The sequence below is a fragment of the Lynx rufus genome, unplaced genomic scaffold, assembly GCF_022079265.1.
Source record: "Lynx rufus isolate CCGP_SWC_20201006 ecotype Redwood Valley unplaced genomic scaffold, mLynRuf1.p SCAF_29, whole genome shotgun sequence".
Classification (NCBI taxonomy): Eukaryota; Metazoa; Chordata; class Mammalia; order Carnivora; family Felidae; genus Lynx; species Lynx rufus.
This window is the reverse complement of record NW_025814844.1, coordinates 1,046,613-1,062,025: the sequence shown is the minus strand read 5'-3', so window position 1 is coordinate 1,062,025 and position 15,413 is coordinate 1,046,613. Positions and strand designations below refer to the sequence as shown.

Here is a 15,413-nt window from a genome sequence, read left to right as displayed (position 1 = left end):
ACTTTCTTGACTCCTCACCCTCCTGTCCAAGCCTCACACTGTTTCACTCTCATTCACTGGTCCTCTGGAGCCAAGGGAGGACCCTTACTATACACGGAAGAACCTCGGGCTAAGAAAGAGAACCCCAGGCAGGATGGGAACCTGGTGGGAGAGTGGGCGGGGCCGGCGACGGTCTGCAGCTTGAGAGGAAGAGGTGCTCCTTGGGCTCCAGGACCCTCCTGCCTTCAACCCCAGAAGCCGGGCTGCCCTGCCCACACTGGGGGGCGATCCGGAGAGGGCCCCCCTCTGAGCACACCGTTAGCCCAGCTTCTGTCCACAGCGTGAGTCCCAGGGAGGTGGTCCGGGGTTCTCTGTGCTCTCCGAGGGTCGCCCCACACCATCCCTCTCTAGCCCCCGGCAGCCCCACCCGGGCTCCTGGACCCACCTTACCCTTTTCGGTCGCCAGGGGTCTCTGTCCCCTCGCTAGATGCTCAGGTGGGGGCTCCAGGGCGCGGACACGAAGGAGCGGAGACCGGGACCGCGGGGAGGGCTCAGGGAATTCCGAGTGAGGCCACGGGAAACTGAAGTTCCAGAATCCAGGGTCATATTAGGCAGGGTAGAATGAGGACAAGGACGGCGGGACTTAGTGACTGCCGATTGACGCCAGTGGGCTTTACCCGGGTTCCCAGTGCTGCGGCGGGGCCCGAGGAGGGGGAGGGGGTGATGCACACCGCGGGGGCAGCAACCTGGGAACGTCAAAAATCCAAGGAAGAGCACGAACGTGGAGAGTGGGGCCATGACCTGTCTCCAGGCAGTAAATTAGTCCGGCTGCTCCTAAGAGCTGGCTGCAGCTCATAGCAAAAGTGAACATAGACATCCCATGTCCCCGCGTTTGCAGGAATAGAGACTCCCTGTGTCCCTGCAGTTCTAGGTCTGCTGTGTGCACCAGAGATGCGCAGGGGTTCCCTGGGCCAGTGTTTGTGAAGGAGGAATGGGACCTGCCTAAATGTTCATCCATCTACCCGGATGGCCAGTACCATGCTGTCTATTCACACACGGAGCCATGAGCTCAGTGGTTAGAGCCTGGTTGATTATACCTAGAAAGTTAGAAGGAACAAGATATGTCGACATGATGTTCGGGTACATTTGAAAACTTGGAACAAAATTCAAGATGCTCTGCACAAATTGCAAGGCCCCAAGGACACTCTGGCTCCCTCTGCCGCCTCCCAGCCTTCCTTGTAATCAGGCCACACTGGCCTCCTTGCTGTTCCTGCAATTTGTCAGGCACATCCCTCCCCAGGACCTTTGCACCTGCTGTTCCTTCTGCAAGGGAGCACTCTTCCCCAAGCACCTTCCCTGGCTGATCCTCTCACTTCCTTCAGGAGTAGCCTCTCCTGACCGTCCATCTAAGCTAACAGTTGCCACACTCTTCCCTTAACCTCTCCCTTTTCCTAAAGAACTCATCACACCACATACTACAACATAACATGTCTTTGTTCTGACCTCTGCCACCCACTGGAACTTTGCTTCAGGACTTGGTCTCAGCACAGTCATGTCCCCAGGGCCTAAAGCAATGCCAGGCTTCAGAGCAGATCAGTAGCTACGTGTGTAATGAATGACGCTGGGTTTCTTTCCAAGAATAGGGAGTACATAGAACTAGGAGACAAGGGCGGAACAAGGGAGTCCAGCTTGGCCAGCTGTTTTTCTTCTCTTACGGAAAGTTGGGAGCTGGTTGACCACAGGTTAGGATTTGTTGCTTATGTGTGGTGAGTGTGCCACAACCATGTCAGTGTTCTTGGTATTTTTGTGTTTCCCCCGCATCTAGCATGGAGGAGACCCCTCTCAGGGACCCTCTGGTCTGGAAATTCCTTTTCCCCATGATGCTTTCTTCCCTCATGGGGGGGGGCAGTCTGTGCACCCTGTGTTGGGGGGACCTGGAGGTTCAAGACCCTAAGCTCCTCTGTCCCACCCCTCCCCTGGGAGAAGGCCCAGCATTGGGGCTCTGGGAGGATCCTGGGAACCCGAATGTGTGTGTGTGTGTGTGTGTGTGTGTGTGTGTGTGTGAGAGAGAGAGAGAGACAGAGACAGAGACAGAGAGAGACAGAGCATTGTACAGGGATGTCTTGGCCAGGAATGTAGCCAGAACACCATGTGGCCCATGGAGGACAGCTGGGTAAGATGGTGACATCCTTGTGTGGGTGATACCTCTGCACCATGCATGGTGACTTCCTGGCTGGGCTCCTGACCACTTGGCCATCAGCTCCTGACAGACCCAAGCTCCTCTCCTCAGGCGTGGACCTGAGGTGTTTGGGCTAGGGCAGTGCTAGGAGGGTGGGCCTGGCCCATCAGAAGGAACCTGGAATGTGGGTGTGGGGTAGTGGGCTCACTCAGCTCCCCCAGGCCTTGAAGGAGAGGTGGCTGGAGGGGAGGGTGAGGATAGTTTCTCATTGGCTGAGTTGCAGACGGGGTGGGTTTATTACAGAAGTTTCAAGGTACGTCTTGTCCCTTTGGGCCTGTAATTGTGGTCATTCTTTTCTGTTGATGATTCTTAATTTGAGGTCTGTAACTGACTGTTCTCCCTATAATTGACATTGAGTGGTACAGCTCTCTTTTCTGGCCTCGCCTTCTATCCTCCAGGGTCCACTTTAGTGAGGTTTCCCTTTATTGATTTGCACAGTGACAAGTGCCAACTGAGCCAGGATGTGCTTGAATGTGCTTCAGCTCCACAGCCCAGAAGCGATGCTGTGTCTCAGGGTGCAGGTTACAGGGCTGAGGCCCAGCAGAGAGGGGGCCCCTCAGGGCCAAGGACATGTGAGTGCCATGTGATGGAGAGCACTGGGCCTAGAAGCTGGTAGCCAGGCTCACAGTGTAACCTAGGCAAGTCCTTTGCCCCCTGTGGACCTCAGTTTCTGCTGTGAAAGCTGAGTGGGTGGAGCCCAGTCTCTAAGGTCCCAGTGACCCCACCCCCTTCAAGCTCCCCTCTGTCTCCTGGGGCAACTGGGGCCCCTGCTGGGCCTGACAGCCAAGGCTTTCAGACCCATTCCCAGAGTGGGAGCCCCAGGCCCTGCTGCTGGAGGTGCTGGGGCTGGAGCTCCTCCCTCCAACCTCCACATCAAGGGCAGGTGCCCCAGGAAGGCCAGACTTGGGCCTCTGGCCTCAGAAACTGAGCAGCCATGTGTTATCTCGGGCAGAGGGGACCAAATACCTCCTGGGGCCCTGACTGTGGGGACCAGCAGCAGGCCTCTTGCGCCTTCCCACAGCCCAACATGTGCAGACCCCACAGACCCCAGTCCACAGCCCCCCACTTGCAACCCTCACACCCTCCCAGCACCCCCCAGAGCTCACAGTCCCAAGCCTTCTCCTTCCACCTGGGGCTCGGTGCTGCCAAGGAAACACCATTGGGGAGAGGCAACCATTGGGGAGAGGTTGCCTCCTCTGAGACCTCCTGAGGAGGGACCACTCTGTGGTGGATGCCCCCAGGAACTGGGAAGAAACCTCAGAGCCCCTCTCTGCCTCCTGCCTCAGAGCAGAACAAGAGTCAGGGTGGGACAGATAGAAGGGCAATGTCCTTGGGTGCCTGTCTATCCATGTCCGTGCTGTCCCTTCCTTAGGTTCCAGGGGGGCCTTCTGGGCTCTGAGGAGTGGGGTGCTGCCTTTCTGGAAGTCAGTCTGTAACATGCTTCCAGAGCCTTAGACAGGCATGACCTTTGATCAGTGTGGCAATGGTCAACTCAAAGTCAGTGGTGGGACAAGTGCATAGGGATGGAGGCTAGGGGTGTTGGCTGCATCTTGTATGGAATGGTGGCGCTAGTGGGACCCAGAACAGGCTGCCTGAGTGTTGTTAGAACCTCAGGTTCACAAGTGTGATGCATGCCCAGGTTTACCTGCCCCTGGGTGGGTGTGCTGTTCAGTGACAAAAGAAAGCTCTCTATCTATCTATCATCTATCTATCTACCTATCATCTATCATCTATTTGTTGTCTATGTGAAATGCAAGGTCAAGTCTGGAAGGACATACACCAGATACAACCAGCACAGTCTCCAGGCTGTGCTAGCAATTTCTTTATACTTTTCTTCTGTTTTATTTTAAAAGAATCTTTGTATTCCTCTTTGTAACAGGAAAAAAACTAAGCTGTCTCCATTTTTAAAGACAAAACAAATCAAAACAATGGGTTGCATGATGATAGAGCCCCGAAGAAACCCTCACTTGGGGCTCCAGAGGTGGTGGCGGGCCAGCTCCTCAGGCAGACCTGCCTAGTGTCACCGAGGACTGGGCACACAGCCAGGTGGTGGCTCCTCCACCAGCAGTGAAGAGGAGCCTCATCATGGATGGATATGAAAGACACAGTCTTGAGAGAGAGAAAACACATGCAGTCTCACTGAATCTATATGAAGTTCAAAAACAGATGAAGCTGAAAAACAGTTGTTTCAATGGCACCCAGAGGACATAAAACTATGGGAAAAAGTATAGAGATGGTTAACGCAAGGGCTCCTGAGGTCCTGGTCACGTTCAGATTCTAAGGTGGTACATGACCTATTTTATTATTGCTTTTTAAACTTTACAAATACATTTTATGTATACTTTTTATGGTTGTTCTAGTTTACGGTTAAAGTAGAGGAAGTACATCAAAATATCAGCAGTGGCTCTTCTGGGCAAAGTATGAGGGGGGGATTTTCTCTCCTGTTTGCGTTTCTGTACTTTCTACATTATTTGGAGTGAGCCATTGTTATTTTTAAACTAAAGACCAAGATGAACGAATTGTATTTTAACAAGAACTCAGAATACAAATAAGGCGATTTTCCCTTATGTTGAGCTGAGCTCGTCCACACTCTATTGCTTCCACCTGAGCCTGAAGTTTAGGGGCCCCAGAGACTACTTTCCATCAGGATGGTCCCAAGATAGGAGAGAAATATCTCCCAGGCCTGGATCTTTCCTCCCAAGATTAGCCCCTCCAGGTCCTTTGGCTGACTCCAAACCTTTGAAGGCACAATACCAAAAGTGAACCATAATGTAAACTCTAGGCTTTGGACAATAATGACTGGTCAATGTAGGTCCGTCAGTTGTGACACAAGCACCCTCTGGAGGGGGAGACTGATAATAGGGAGGCTGTGCATGTGTGGCGGCAGGCAGTAAACAGAAAATTCCCGCACCTTCCTCTTAATTTTGCTGTGAGCTTAAAACTTCTCTAAAAAAATTGTTTAAAAAAATCAGTTGGCTCAGGTGTATAGTTTCATTTCTGGACTCTCAATTCCATTGCATCGATCCTTATTCTTATGCCAGGACTGCATTTTGGTTACTGTCGCTTTTACTAAGCATTGAAATTGGAAAGTGTGAGTTCTCCAACTTTGTTCTTCATTTTCAAGATACTTTTTAAAATTTTATTTGAGAAGGAGAGAGAGAGAGCGAGAGAGAGAGAGAGCATGAGTGGGGAAGAGAGGCAGAGGGAGAGAGAGAATCCCACGCAGGCCCCATGGGTTCAGCATGGAGCCCAACATGGGGCTCTATCCCATGACCCTGGGAGCATGACCTGACCCGAAATTAAGAGTTGGACATTCAACTGACTGAGCCATGCAGGCGCCCCTCAAGATATTTTTGGCTCTTCAGGGTGCTTGCATTTCCATCTTTCAGTGCACAAACCTCACACCAGCTTGGTTAAATGTGTTCCTAGGAACTGTATTCTTTCTGAGGTTATTGTCAGTGGGATTGTCTTAATTTCCTTTTTGGGATTGCTCATTGCTAGTGCATTCAGGTGGTGATGGCCCCAAGGTCACACTCAAGTCAGCATCAGCATCAGAACCCAAGTGTCGGGTTCAGTCACTTTGCACAGAACTGCCAGGCACCAAGTTTCTGTGTTTCTCATGGTTAGGATCTATCCACCCACCCAACTATCTATCCACCCATTTACCCATCTAATTACTAACCTACCCATGAACTCATCAATACATTTACTCATCACCTATCCATCAATCATCCATCCATCTATCTACACGTCCACCCATCTACCCACACATCTATCAATCATCCACCTATCTCTGTTCATGCACCCACCCACCCACCCAACTACCCATCCATCCATCCATCCACCCACACATCCATCAATCATTCACCCATGCACATATCTATCTATTCCTTCCTTCCTTCCTTCCTTCCTTCCTTCCTTCCTTCCTTCCCTTCCTTCCTTCCTTCAAACTTTCTTGGTAGCCTTGCAGTTACCAGGTACTGAGTGGAAGATGAGATAAAGAGTCTGCAGTCCTAGGAAGAGACTGCACTCAGTGAAGGTCCTGGAAGAAGGAGGTGAGAGACCCAGAGGTATGCCCTCTAGGATTCCAGGATTCTGAGCAGAGCTCAGGGAGGCAGCCAGGGGCCAGCACCAGGCCCAGGCTGGGGTGGGGAGAGGACTGAGTGTAGGGTGCGGACTCTGCTACCCTCTCTTGTGAGCTACACAAACCTCCAGCTATAGCCTTGAATCTGCTTGTCCCTTTCCTGGGCCACACCTGGCTCTGTTTGTCACCTGTCCCATGCCCCACTGACCATAGGGTCAGTTTCTCTTCCCCTTATTTCTCCCCTTTTATCATCCTGAGTTCTGGTTTAGATCAAAGTTAAGATTAACTTTAGCTTGGGGGTTCCCATGGGTGGCCAGCAAGGCCACTAGAATTGGGGGAGGCAACTTACTCTAACCCCCTTTAGCTTTATGCCTCACTGCCCCTGTAGGCCCAGGGCCTCCATGCCAAATTCCTTTATGTAGTTATCCCCCTATTTCCTGGCAGGCTGGCCCTTGAAGCCTCTCACCCAGCAGTCCTTGGGCAGAGGGAAACGTTGGAGCCCAGAAAGGGGAAGCAACTTGCTCACAGTCACATAGCATGTCAGAGGCATCCCCTGGGCAAGAGCCCAGGAGATGACAGCAATAGCTAGGGGGGGTTAGTGAGGGTCATTGTGGATCAGGTACATCACAGACATTGTCTTGAACCCCCACACTTACCCTGTGGGGGAGAGACTAGTTATCTCCCCCTTGTACAGCTGAGGAAACTGAGGCCCACAGAGGGTTTGCATGTCACCCAAGGTCAAGGGCTGAGAAAGGCTGCATGTGGGTGAGGATCCCAGCCTGCCCAAATCTGGGGTATGGGCTCCTACCACAGAGTTTCCCCCAGGACCTTTGCCTGCTGGCCCTCCCTCTAGTCACCCATGGGTAGAGGGACCGTCACTGGGGTCTGCAGCCCCGGCTCAGCCTGCCATCCACTCTTGGGCTTCCTTTCTGCGCTTCTGAAAGGGAGTTGGGGCCACAGAATGACAGAGGAAGGTCACCCCACGTGAGCATGCCTGGTGCTTGGCAGAGGGCAGCTCTCCATACAGGAGCAGTTCTATGTGAGCTCAGGTAGGCCCCATCCTCTGCTGGACTCAGTTTCCCTGTCTATCAGATGGGAGGCCCCAGACTAGGAGTTGGGACATGTAGGAGTTGAGTCTGTCTTGTTAATAATTTTGGGCCTCAGTTTTCCTACCTGTGAAATGGGGCCATAATCCTGGCTGTCAACCTCACAGAATCCTTGAATGGCTCAGCTGAATAACATGTGTCCCCATGTTTTATAAATAGTATGGGCACAATAAGGCCACTCTATAATATCTTAGGGTACAGTTGCCTTTTGGAACCACAGATCTGGTCAGGGCCAAGGCCTTCAGGAGTTCTATCCCTGGGCTTGCTTCCTCTGAGCCCCATCCCTGTCCCTCTCCTGGGCTCTGGACATTCCAGTCAACTAGCAGGGCTCAGCATGTGCGTTCATGCCCTTGTCCTGCCTATCCCCTGCCTGTGGCACTGAGCACTCCTCCACCCTCGAGAACTCTTGCCCCTGGGACCCTGTCCTGGCCTGCCTCCCAGCATCCTCAGCACGTCCCTTCTCTGCATGGTGGCATCAGTGGGGGCATTCAAGGAAGGAAAGTGGACATCTCAGGAGGGGGTCTAATAGCAGACAGTGAGGCCCCAGGTCCAGGGAGGAGCTCAGACATTATCCAGGAGTCCATGGGCTTCAGTACTGCTGGTGACTGATGTGGTCCATGCAAGAAAAGCAAGCATACAGACATGGTGGAGGATAGTCTATCTTGGTTCGATTTGTATCTCCTATTCTGGAATATTCTCTGGCAATTCTGGATGAGAGTAAAACTACCCCTCAAAAAACATGAGGATGCCTTCTGCCAACTCCTTTCCCACAGGATGAAAAGAATGGTGTTCATGTTTGAAGATGGTTGAGTTTAGGGCACAAAGTGATGAACCCCAATGAGAACACGATTTCTGATTGAATGAAGGACTTTTTATTGAGCATTGATTGGGTGCAGGGAGAAGGGCTGGGATGATCCTGGTGGGAGGAGAGACCTTCCTGGAGGTCCATTGGCTGCACATCCTCTTGGGTGAGTGGGGGTCTCAGGCACCTAAGAGCACTCTGAGGGCACCACCCTCTTCTCCACGGTGCTCCCCTCGTGTGTGACCTGGCAGGTAAAATTGCTATAAGATTTCCACTTGTCAGGTGACAGACTCAGGTAGCTGCTGGCCACATACTTGTTGTTGCTCTGTTTGAAAGGCTTGGTGGTCTCCACGCCCTGGGTGACAGGGGTCCCGTCTGCCTTCCAGGTCACCGTCAAGTTGCCAGGGTAGAAGTCACTGATGAGGCACACCAGGATGGCCTTGTTGGCTCTGAGCTCCTCAGAGAAGGGCAGGAAGAGCATGACCAAGGGTGCGGACTTGGGCTGACCTGTGTGGACAGAGGAGAGGGGGGAGAAACACAAGGAGAGTCCAGGCTTTGGGCAGCCCTTTCCCCATCTATAGCCTCTGTGACTTTTCCCATGGTGGCCATGCTGGTTCACCCAGGGGATCCTCCTTTCCACTTCAGCCCTGGACAGCAGGCAGTTCCCCATGCTCCCAATAGCCCTTCCGTGTCACCTCTCCCAGGTAGATGAAAGGTGCATCTGCAGCCTCGGTTTCCCCCTCAGCCCAGCATCTGGCCCCCATATCACTTCATTCTTCTGGATCTGGGTACTTCCCCTGTGAACTGCAGTCTACCACCTAGCCTGCCAACACAATCCTGATGACTGCTGACTTTAAGGGGCAGCTGTGTAGCTCTGAGCCTCCACTCACTCTCCACTTGGTCACTCTCACCTTAGACAGGTGAGACACCTGGGGCCCTGGGATTATGGGGCTCCAGGGACAGAAAAAAACTCTTCCCATGGGACCTGCTCCTTTCTTTTCCTTTTTTAAAAAGGGTTTACTTATTTTTGAGAGAGAGAGAGAATGGGGGAGGGACAGAGGGAGAGGGAGACACAGAATCTGAAGCAGGCTCCAGGCTCTGAGTTGTCCGCACAGAGCCCAACATGGGGCTAGAACCCACTAACTGTGAGATCATGACCTGAGCCAAAGTTGGACGCGTAACCGACTGAGCCACCCAGGTGCCCCAGGACCCACTCCTTTCTGATCAATGTCCTGGGAGGGCCGTGCTTCTGGTCACCTTGTCCTGCATCACTCATGTCTCTGTGTCCCTGCATCCTCATAGCCTCATAGAGGCCCCGAGTGCTTCAGCCTGGACCAAACCAGACTGCTCTGTCCTCCTCCCATGGACCTCCTCTCGGGTTGCTCCTCTATGTTCCTGAAGGCTGAGGTCACAGCCCCAGCCATGTCCCCAACCTCGTGGATGGGCATCAAGCCCTTAGCCAAGACCCCAAACGACTCTCTCCAAGGCTGCCCCAGTGCCCCTAGTCAGAACCAGTCTCTGGACCCCACACAGGTGTCTGCTCTGGAAGAAGGGAAGGAGTCCCCAGTTTTGGACCAACGCCCCTAACCCAGGCCCTAGGACCTGACCACATTCAATTGTCAGACTCTAAAGGTAAATGCTTGTACCATTGAAGTTCTTCCTTCTGGTTTCCCTGAGACCAACCCACCTCCCCCAGATCCCACAGATTTGCTAAGGGCAAATCTTCCCTTAAGGCTGGGAAGCAGATAGGAAACGGCCTCCAGAGAAAAGTAACTTTCCTCAGACAACAGAGGGGTGGGGTATGTTGGGAAATATGGTGAAAGCCACTTACCTAGGACGGTGAGCTGGGTTCCTTCACTGAAAACAAGCCAGGGTGATTGAGTTTCGGACCAAAACCCACCGGGCCAGCACCTGGGGCCTGCCCCGTGGGGGCCAGGCCAGAACAGGAACCTGTAATGGGCACAGGGCTGTAGCAGGTGGGGCTGGGCAGCCAGCCTCCCAGAAGCTGTGGCACACCTGGATGAGCCCACAGCCCTGAGGTGTCCCTGTGCCTAGCCCTCTGTTTGAGGCCAACTCCACCCATGGTCTTGTGTATTACCCCTTTCCAAGGCTGTCCTGGTCATCTCCTGATCCTCAGTGCTGACAGTGACACTGCATACAGTAGGTGTTCAATAAATCCTTGAGTGCCTCGTTCTTTCACATGGTGTGGCAGAGTGAGTCCTAAACTGGCTCAGACCTGTCTGACCTCTCTGGCCTCATTTAGGGCTTCTGAGGGTTCGTCTCCTACAATTTCTCATGGTCTAGCCAGGTGGCTTCCTCCCTGAGCCTACTGGTCTGGGACTGGGTCATTCCTGACTCATGGTGCTCCCATGTGAAGACCCACACACACACTTTTTCTCTACACATCAAAGACACAATTCAATTCCACCTCTTTTATGAAGCTTTCTCTGATCTCTCAGACCACTGTCTTTCTGAGACACCTGTCTGTCCATCTATCCATGTGTCCATCCATCCACCCATCATCCACATATCCATCCATTCATCCATCCACCCACCCATCCATCCATCCAACAGTAGCTCCAGGCACTGTTTCACATGCTTGGACATGGCAGGCTCCCCTGGCTTTCATCTCCATCTCTCCCTGAAATCTCTCAGGTCAGAACCAACAATGTCCTCTTCCTGGTCAATTCCCTAGTTCCTGTTGTACATTATGGTTCTACAGGATTCAACACAGAGTCAGCCTCTCTTTTCAGTGACTCTCTTCTTGTTGGCACCTGAGATCCCACATTCTTCTCCCCTGACTTCCCTTTCACCCCAGTCAACGCGTGGCAGCTGACTCCCAGACTGGCACCCTGGGTCCTCCTCCTTCTTTGCCATCTTCCTACATTGTGGATTCCCACTACTGCCCATTTTGTAATGCTCGAGTCTATTCCAGCCCCAAACCCTCTCCTTGGCTCTCCCTAAATTACCTACTGACCATCTCCAGCTGGATGTCCAATAAGAATCTCAAACTCTCCGTGTCCAAATGAGACTGACCACCCTTTCCCCCTAACCCAGCCCTTTGTCTGTCTTCACCTTGTCACACGTGACCACGAGTGCTCTCACTACCCAACTCTCAGGCCCAAAACCTGTCTTCTTAGATCGTGCATCTAAATATTCCCTTTTAAAGTTAAAACAAGGGGCGCCTGGGTGGCTCAGTTGGTTGAGCGTCCGACTTCAGCTCAGGTCATGATCTCATGGTCTGTGAGTTCGAGCCCCGTGTCGGGCTCTGTGCTGACAGCTTGGAGCCTGAAGCCTGCTTCAGATTCTGTGTCTCCCTCTCTCTCTGACCCTCCCCCATTCATGCTCTGTCTCTGTCTCAAAAATAAATAATAAAACATTTAAAAAAATTTTTTTAATGAAAAAATAAATAAATAAATAAATAAAATTAAAACAAGACTCAGAATAATTGAGAAGCAATAGAATCACCCTGATACTCCAAAACCACAAGAAGCCCCAGGTTTTGCCTTTGCTGATGTTAACTCCTAACTGATACAAGGATGTGACATTAAGTTGGGGCTTATTGCATGCAAACATCTCCGCCAGAGGATTGGACCAGTGCATTTCCACCTTAGAAGCTGGTCCAGTCAGATGTTGTTGGTTTTGTGCTGCAATATGATTTTTGTTTTAAAATTATAATAATATTACATATATAACACAATTAAGCAATAAAAGACATTTAAATACCTTTCTAAAGTGTAATATTTATCTCTCCATCTGTCCTGTTGTGTGTAGTGCCATTTTCCTCTTTTTTTCTTTTTCTTTCTTTCTTTCTTTCTTTCTTTCTTTCTTTCTTTCTGTGTATGTGTGGTAAAACATACATAGCATAAAATTTTACCAATCTCAGTCATTCTATGAGGTTAGCATTACCCTAATACCAACACCAGACAATGACATTATAAGAAAAGAAAACTACAGAACAATATCTCTTATTAATATAGATGCAAAAATCTTCAACAAAATATTTGCCAATTGAATACAAGAATGTATTAAAAGAATTATACACCACAACCAAGTGGGATTTATCCCAGGCATACAAGGCTGGTTCAGTATTTAAAATTTAAAAGTCAGTTAATGGGGGTGCCTGGGTGGCGCAGTCGGTTAAGCGTCCGACTTCAGCCAGGTCACGATCTCGCGGTCCGTGAGTTCGAGCCCCGCGTCAGGCTCTGGGATGGCTCAGAGCCTGGAGCCTGTTTCCGATTCTGTGTCTCCCTCTCTCTCTGCCCCTCCCCCGTTCATGCTCTGTCTCTCTCTGTCCCAAAAATAAATAAACGTTAAAAAAAATTGTTAAAAGTCAGTTAATGTAATCTATCATGTCAACAAGCTAAAGAAGAACAAACTCACATGATCATATCAATAGATGCAGAAAAAGCATCTGACAAAACCCAACACCATTTATGACAAAAAAAAAAAAAAACTCAGTAAACTAGGGCTAGAAGGGAATTTCCTCAAGTTGCTAAAAAATATCCACAAAAACCCCTACAGCTAACATCATATTTAATGGTGAAAAACTTGAAGCTTTCCTAATAAGGTCAGAACATGGTAAGGATGTCCCTTCTCACCACCACTTTTCAATATCATATTGGAAGTCCTAGCTAATGCAATAAGACAAGAAAAGGAAACAAAAGGTATACAGATTGGGAGAGAAGAAATAAAACTGTCTCTGTAAGTATGTGATTATGAAGAAAATCAAAAGAATTGACCAAAAAACTTCTGGAACTAGTAAGCAATTATAACAAGGTTACAGATACAAGATTAATATACAAGTCAATTACTTTTCTATATACTGACAATGACAAGTAGAATTTGAAATTAAAAACAGTACCATTTACATTATCATCCCCTTCAAAAGGAACTACTTAGGTATAAATCTAACAGAATATATACAAAATCTATATGAGGAGAACTACAAATTCTAATGAAAGAAATCAAAGAAAACCTAAGTAAATGGAAGAATATTCCATGTTCATGGATAGAAAGACTCCATATTATCAAGATGTCAGTTATTTTCAACTTGATCTATAGATTAAATGCAATCCCCAATCAAATTCACAGCAATATTGCTTTCCCAGAAATATTTTGTGGAATTGGCAAACTGATTCTAAGGTTTATATAGAGGGGCAAAGGACTCAGAATAGCTAATACAATAGTGAAGGGAAAGAACAAACTTGGAAGGATGGCAGACATTATAAGGTTTTGAGAATCACTATAAAACTACAGTAATCAAGACAGTGTAGTATTGACATAAATACAGACCAGTGGAATAGAACAGAGAGCCCAGAAATAAACTCTCACACATACAACCAAATGATTTTTGACAAGGATGTCAAGGCCATTCAATGGGGAAAGGGCAGTCTTTTCAACAAATGGTGCTGGGAAACATGGATATTCACAGGCAGAAGAATGAAGTTGGACTCTTACCTAACACCATATACAAAATTAACTCAAAATGGATGAAAGGAATAAATATAAGAGCTAAAACAATAAAACTCTTAGGAAAAAAGCTAGAGGACAAAAGCTTTATAACATCAGATTGACAATGATTTCTTAGATATGACACTGAAATCACAGACAACAAAAGAAAAACTAGACAACTTTGACTTTTGAAATGAAAATTTCAAATTTTTGTACAACAGAAGACACTATCCACAGGGTAAAAAGGCAACCCACAGAATGGGAGAAAATATTTTCAAATCATATATGTAATAAAAGATTAATATCATAATATATAGGGAACTCCTAAAACTCAAGGGAAAAAACCAAACAACCCATTCAAAAATGGGCAACAGACTTGAACAGACATTTCTCCAAAGAAGATACACAAATGGCCAATAAACACATGAGAGATGCTCAATATTACCAATAATTAGTAAATGCAAATTAAGACTACAATGAGATACAACCTCACACTCATTGGGATGGCTACTGTTAAAATTACAAACTAGAAAACAAGTGTTGGTAAGGATGTAGAGAAATTGGAACATTTCTGCACTGTTAGTGCTCAAATACTGCATGATTCCACTTATGTGAGGTATTCAGAGTAGTCAAGATCATAAAAGTAGGAAGTAGAATGATGGTTTCCAGGGGGTTAAAAGATATAGAGTTTAAAAGGTATAGAGTTTCAGGGCACCTGAGTGGCTCAGTCAGTTAAGTGTCTGACTCTTGATTTCGGCTTAGGTCATGATCTCATGGTTCATGGGTTTGAGCCCCTCATCAGGCTCTGCACTGAGAGTGCAGAGTCTGCTTGGGATTCTCTCTCTTCTTCTATCCCTGCCCTTCCCCCATTCTCTCTCTCAAAATAAATAAGTTTTTTAAAAAGTATAGAGTTTCAGATTCACAAGATGCAAAGAGTTCTGGCAATGTGCAGTGGTGATGGCTGCACACCAAAGTGAATGTATTTAATACCATGAAACTCTACACTTAAAAGTAATTAGGCTGATATACTTTATGTTATGTGTGTTTTAACACGATAAAAAATTATATTTAAAGACAAAATAAGGGATACCTGGGTGGCTCAGTCGGTTGGGTGTCCGACTTCAGCTCAAGTCATGAGCTCACGGCTCGTGAGTTCAAGCCCCGCATCAGGCTCTGTGCTGACAGCTCAGAGCCTGGAGCCTGCTTCAGATTCTGTTTTCATCCTTCTGCCCCTCCCTTGCTCGTGCTCTGTCTCTGTCTCTGTCTCTCTCTAATATAAAATAAAACAAAAAAATAATAAAGACAAAATAAGACACACATGATCTTAAGGAAATATTGGGAAATAAAGAAAATCAAAGAAGAAACTTAAAATTATTTGTAAGTCCACTATGGATAAACATTATTAATAGTTTTAGTATATTTTCTTCTAGGCTTTTAAAAAAGTATATTATTGGGGCACCTGGCTGGCTCAGTTGGTAGAACATGGAACTCTTGATCTTGGGGTTGTGAGTTTGAGTCCCACATTGAGGGTAGGGTTTACTTAAAATAAATAAGTGTATTATTCATATTTTAAAACAAAATTTATGTGATACTTTTCTTCTTTTCTTTAGTCTCCAAATATTGTTATCTTTCCACATTTTTTCTTGTGGTTGATTTCAAGTTTCATAGCGTTGTGGTCTGAAAATATGCACAGTCTGATCTCAATCTTTTTGTGCTTATTGGGGGTTGATTTGTGTCCCAGTGTGTGAT

At 48.3% G+C, this 15,413-nt stretch overlaps 1 gene segment (V, D, J or C); it reads right to left on the bottom strand.

Annotated features, from left to right (window-relative positions):
• Positions 1-8,397: 8,397 nt before the first annotated feature.
• Positions 8,398-8,880, bottom strand: LOC124519789 (immunoglobulin lambda constant 1-like). The segment is given in 2 exon segments: positions 8,398-8,717; positions 8,802-8,880. Coding segments are annotated over 2 exon segments (399 nt in total).
• Between the last annotated feature and the right edge of the window lie 6,533 nt (positions 8,881-15,413).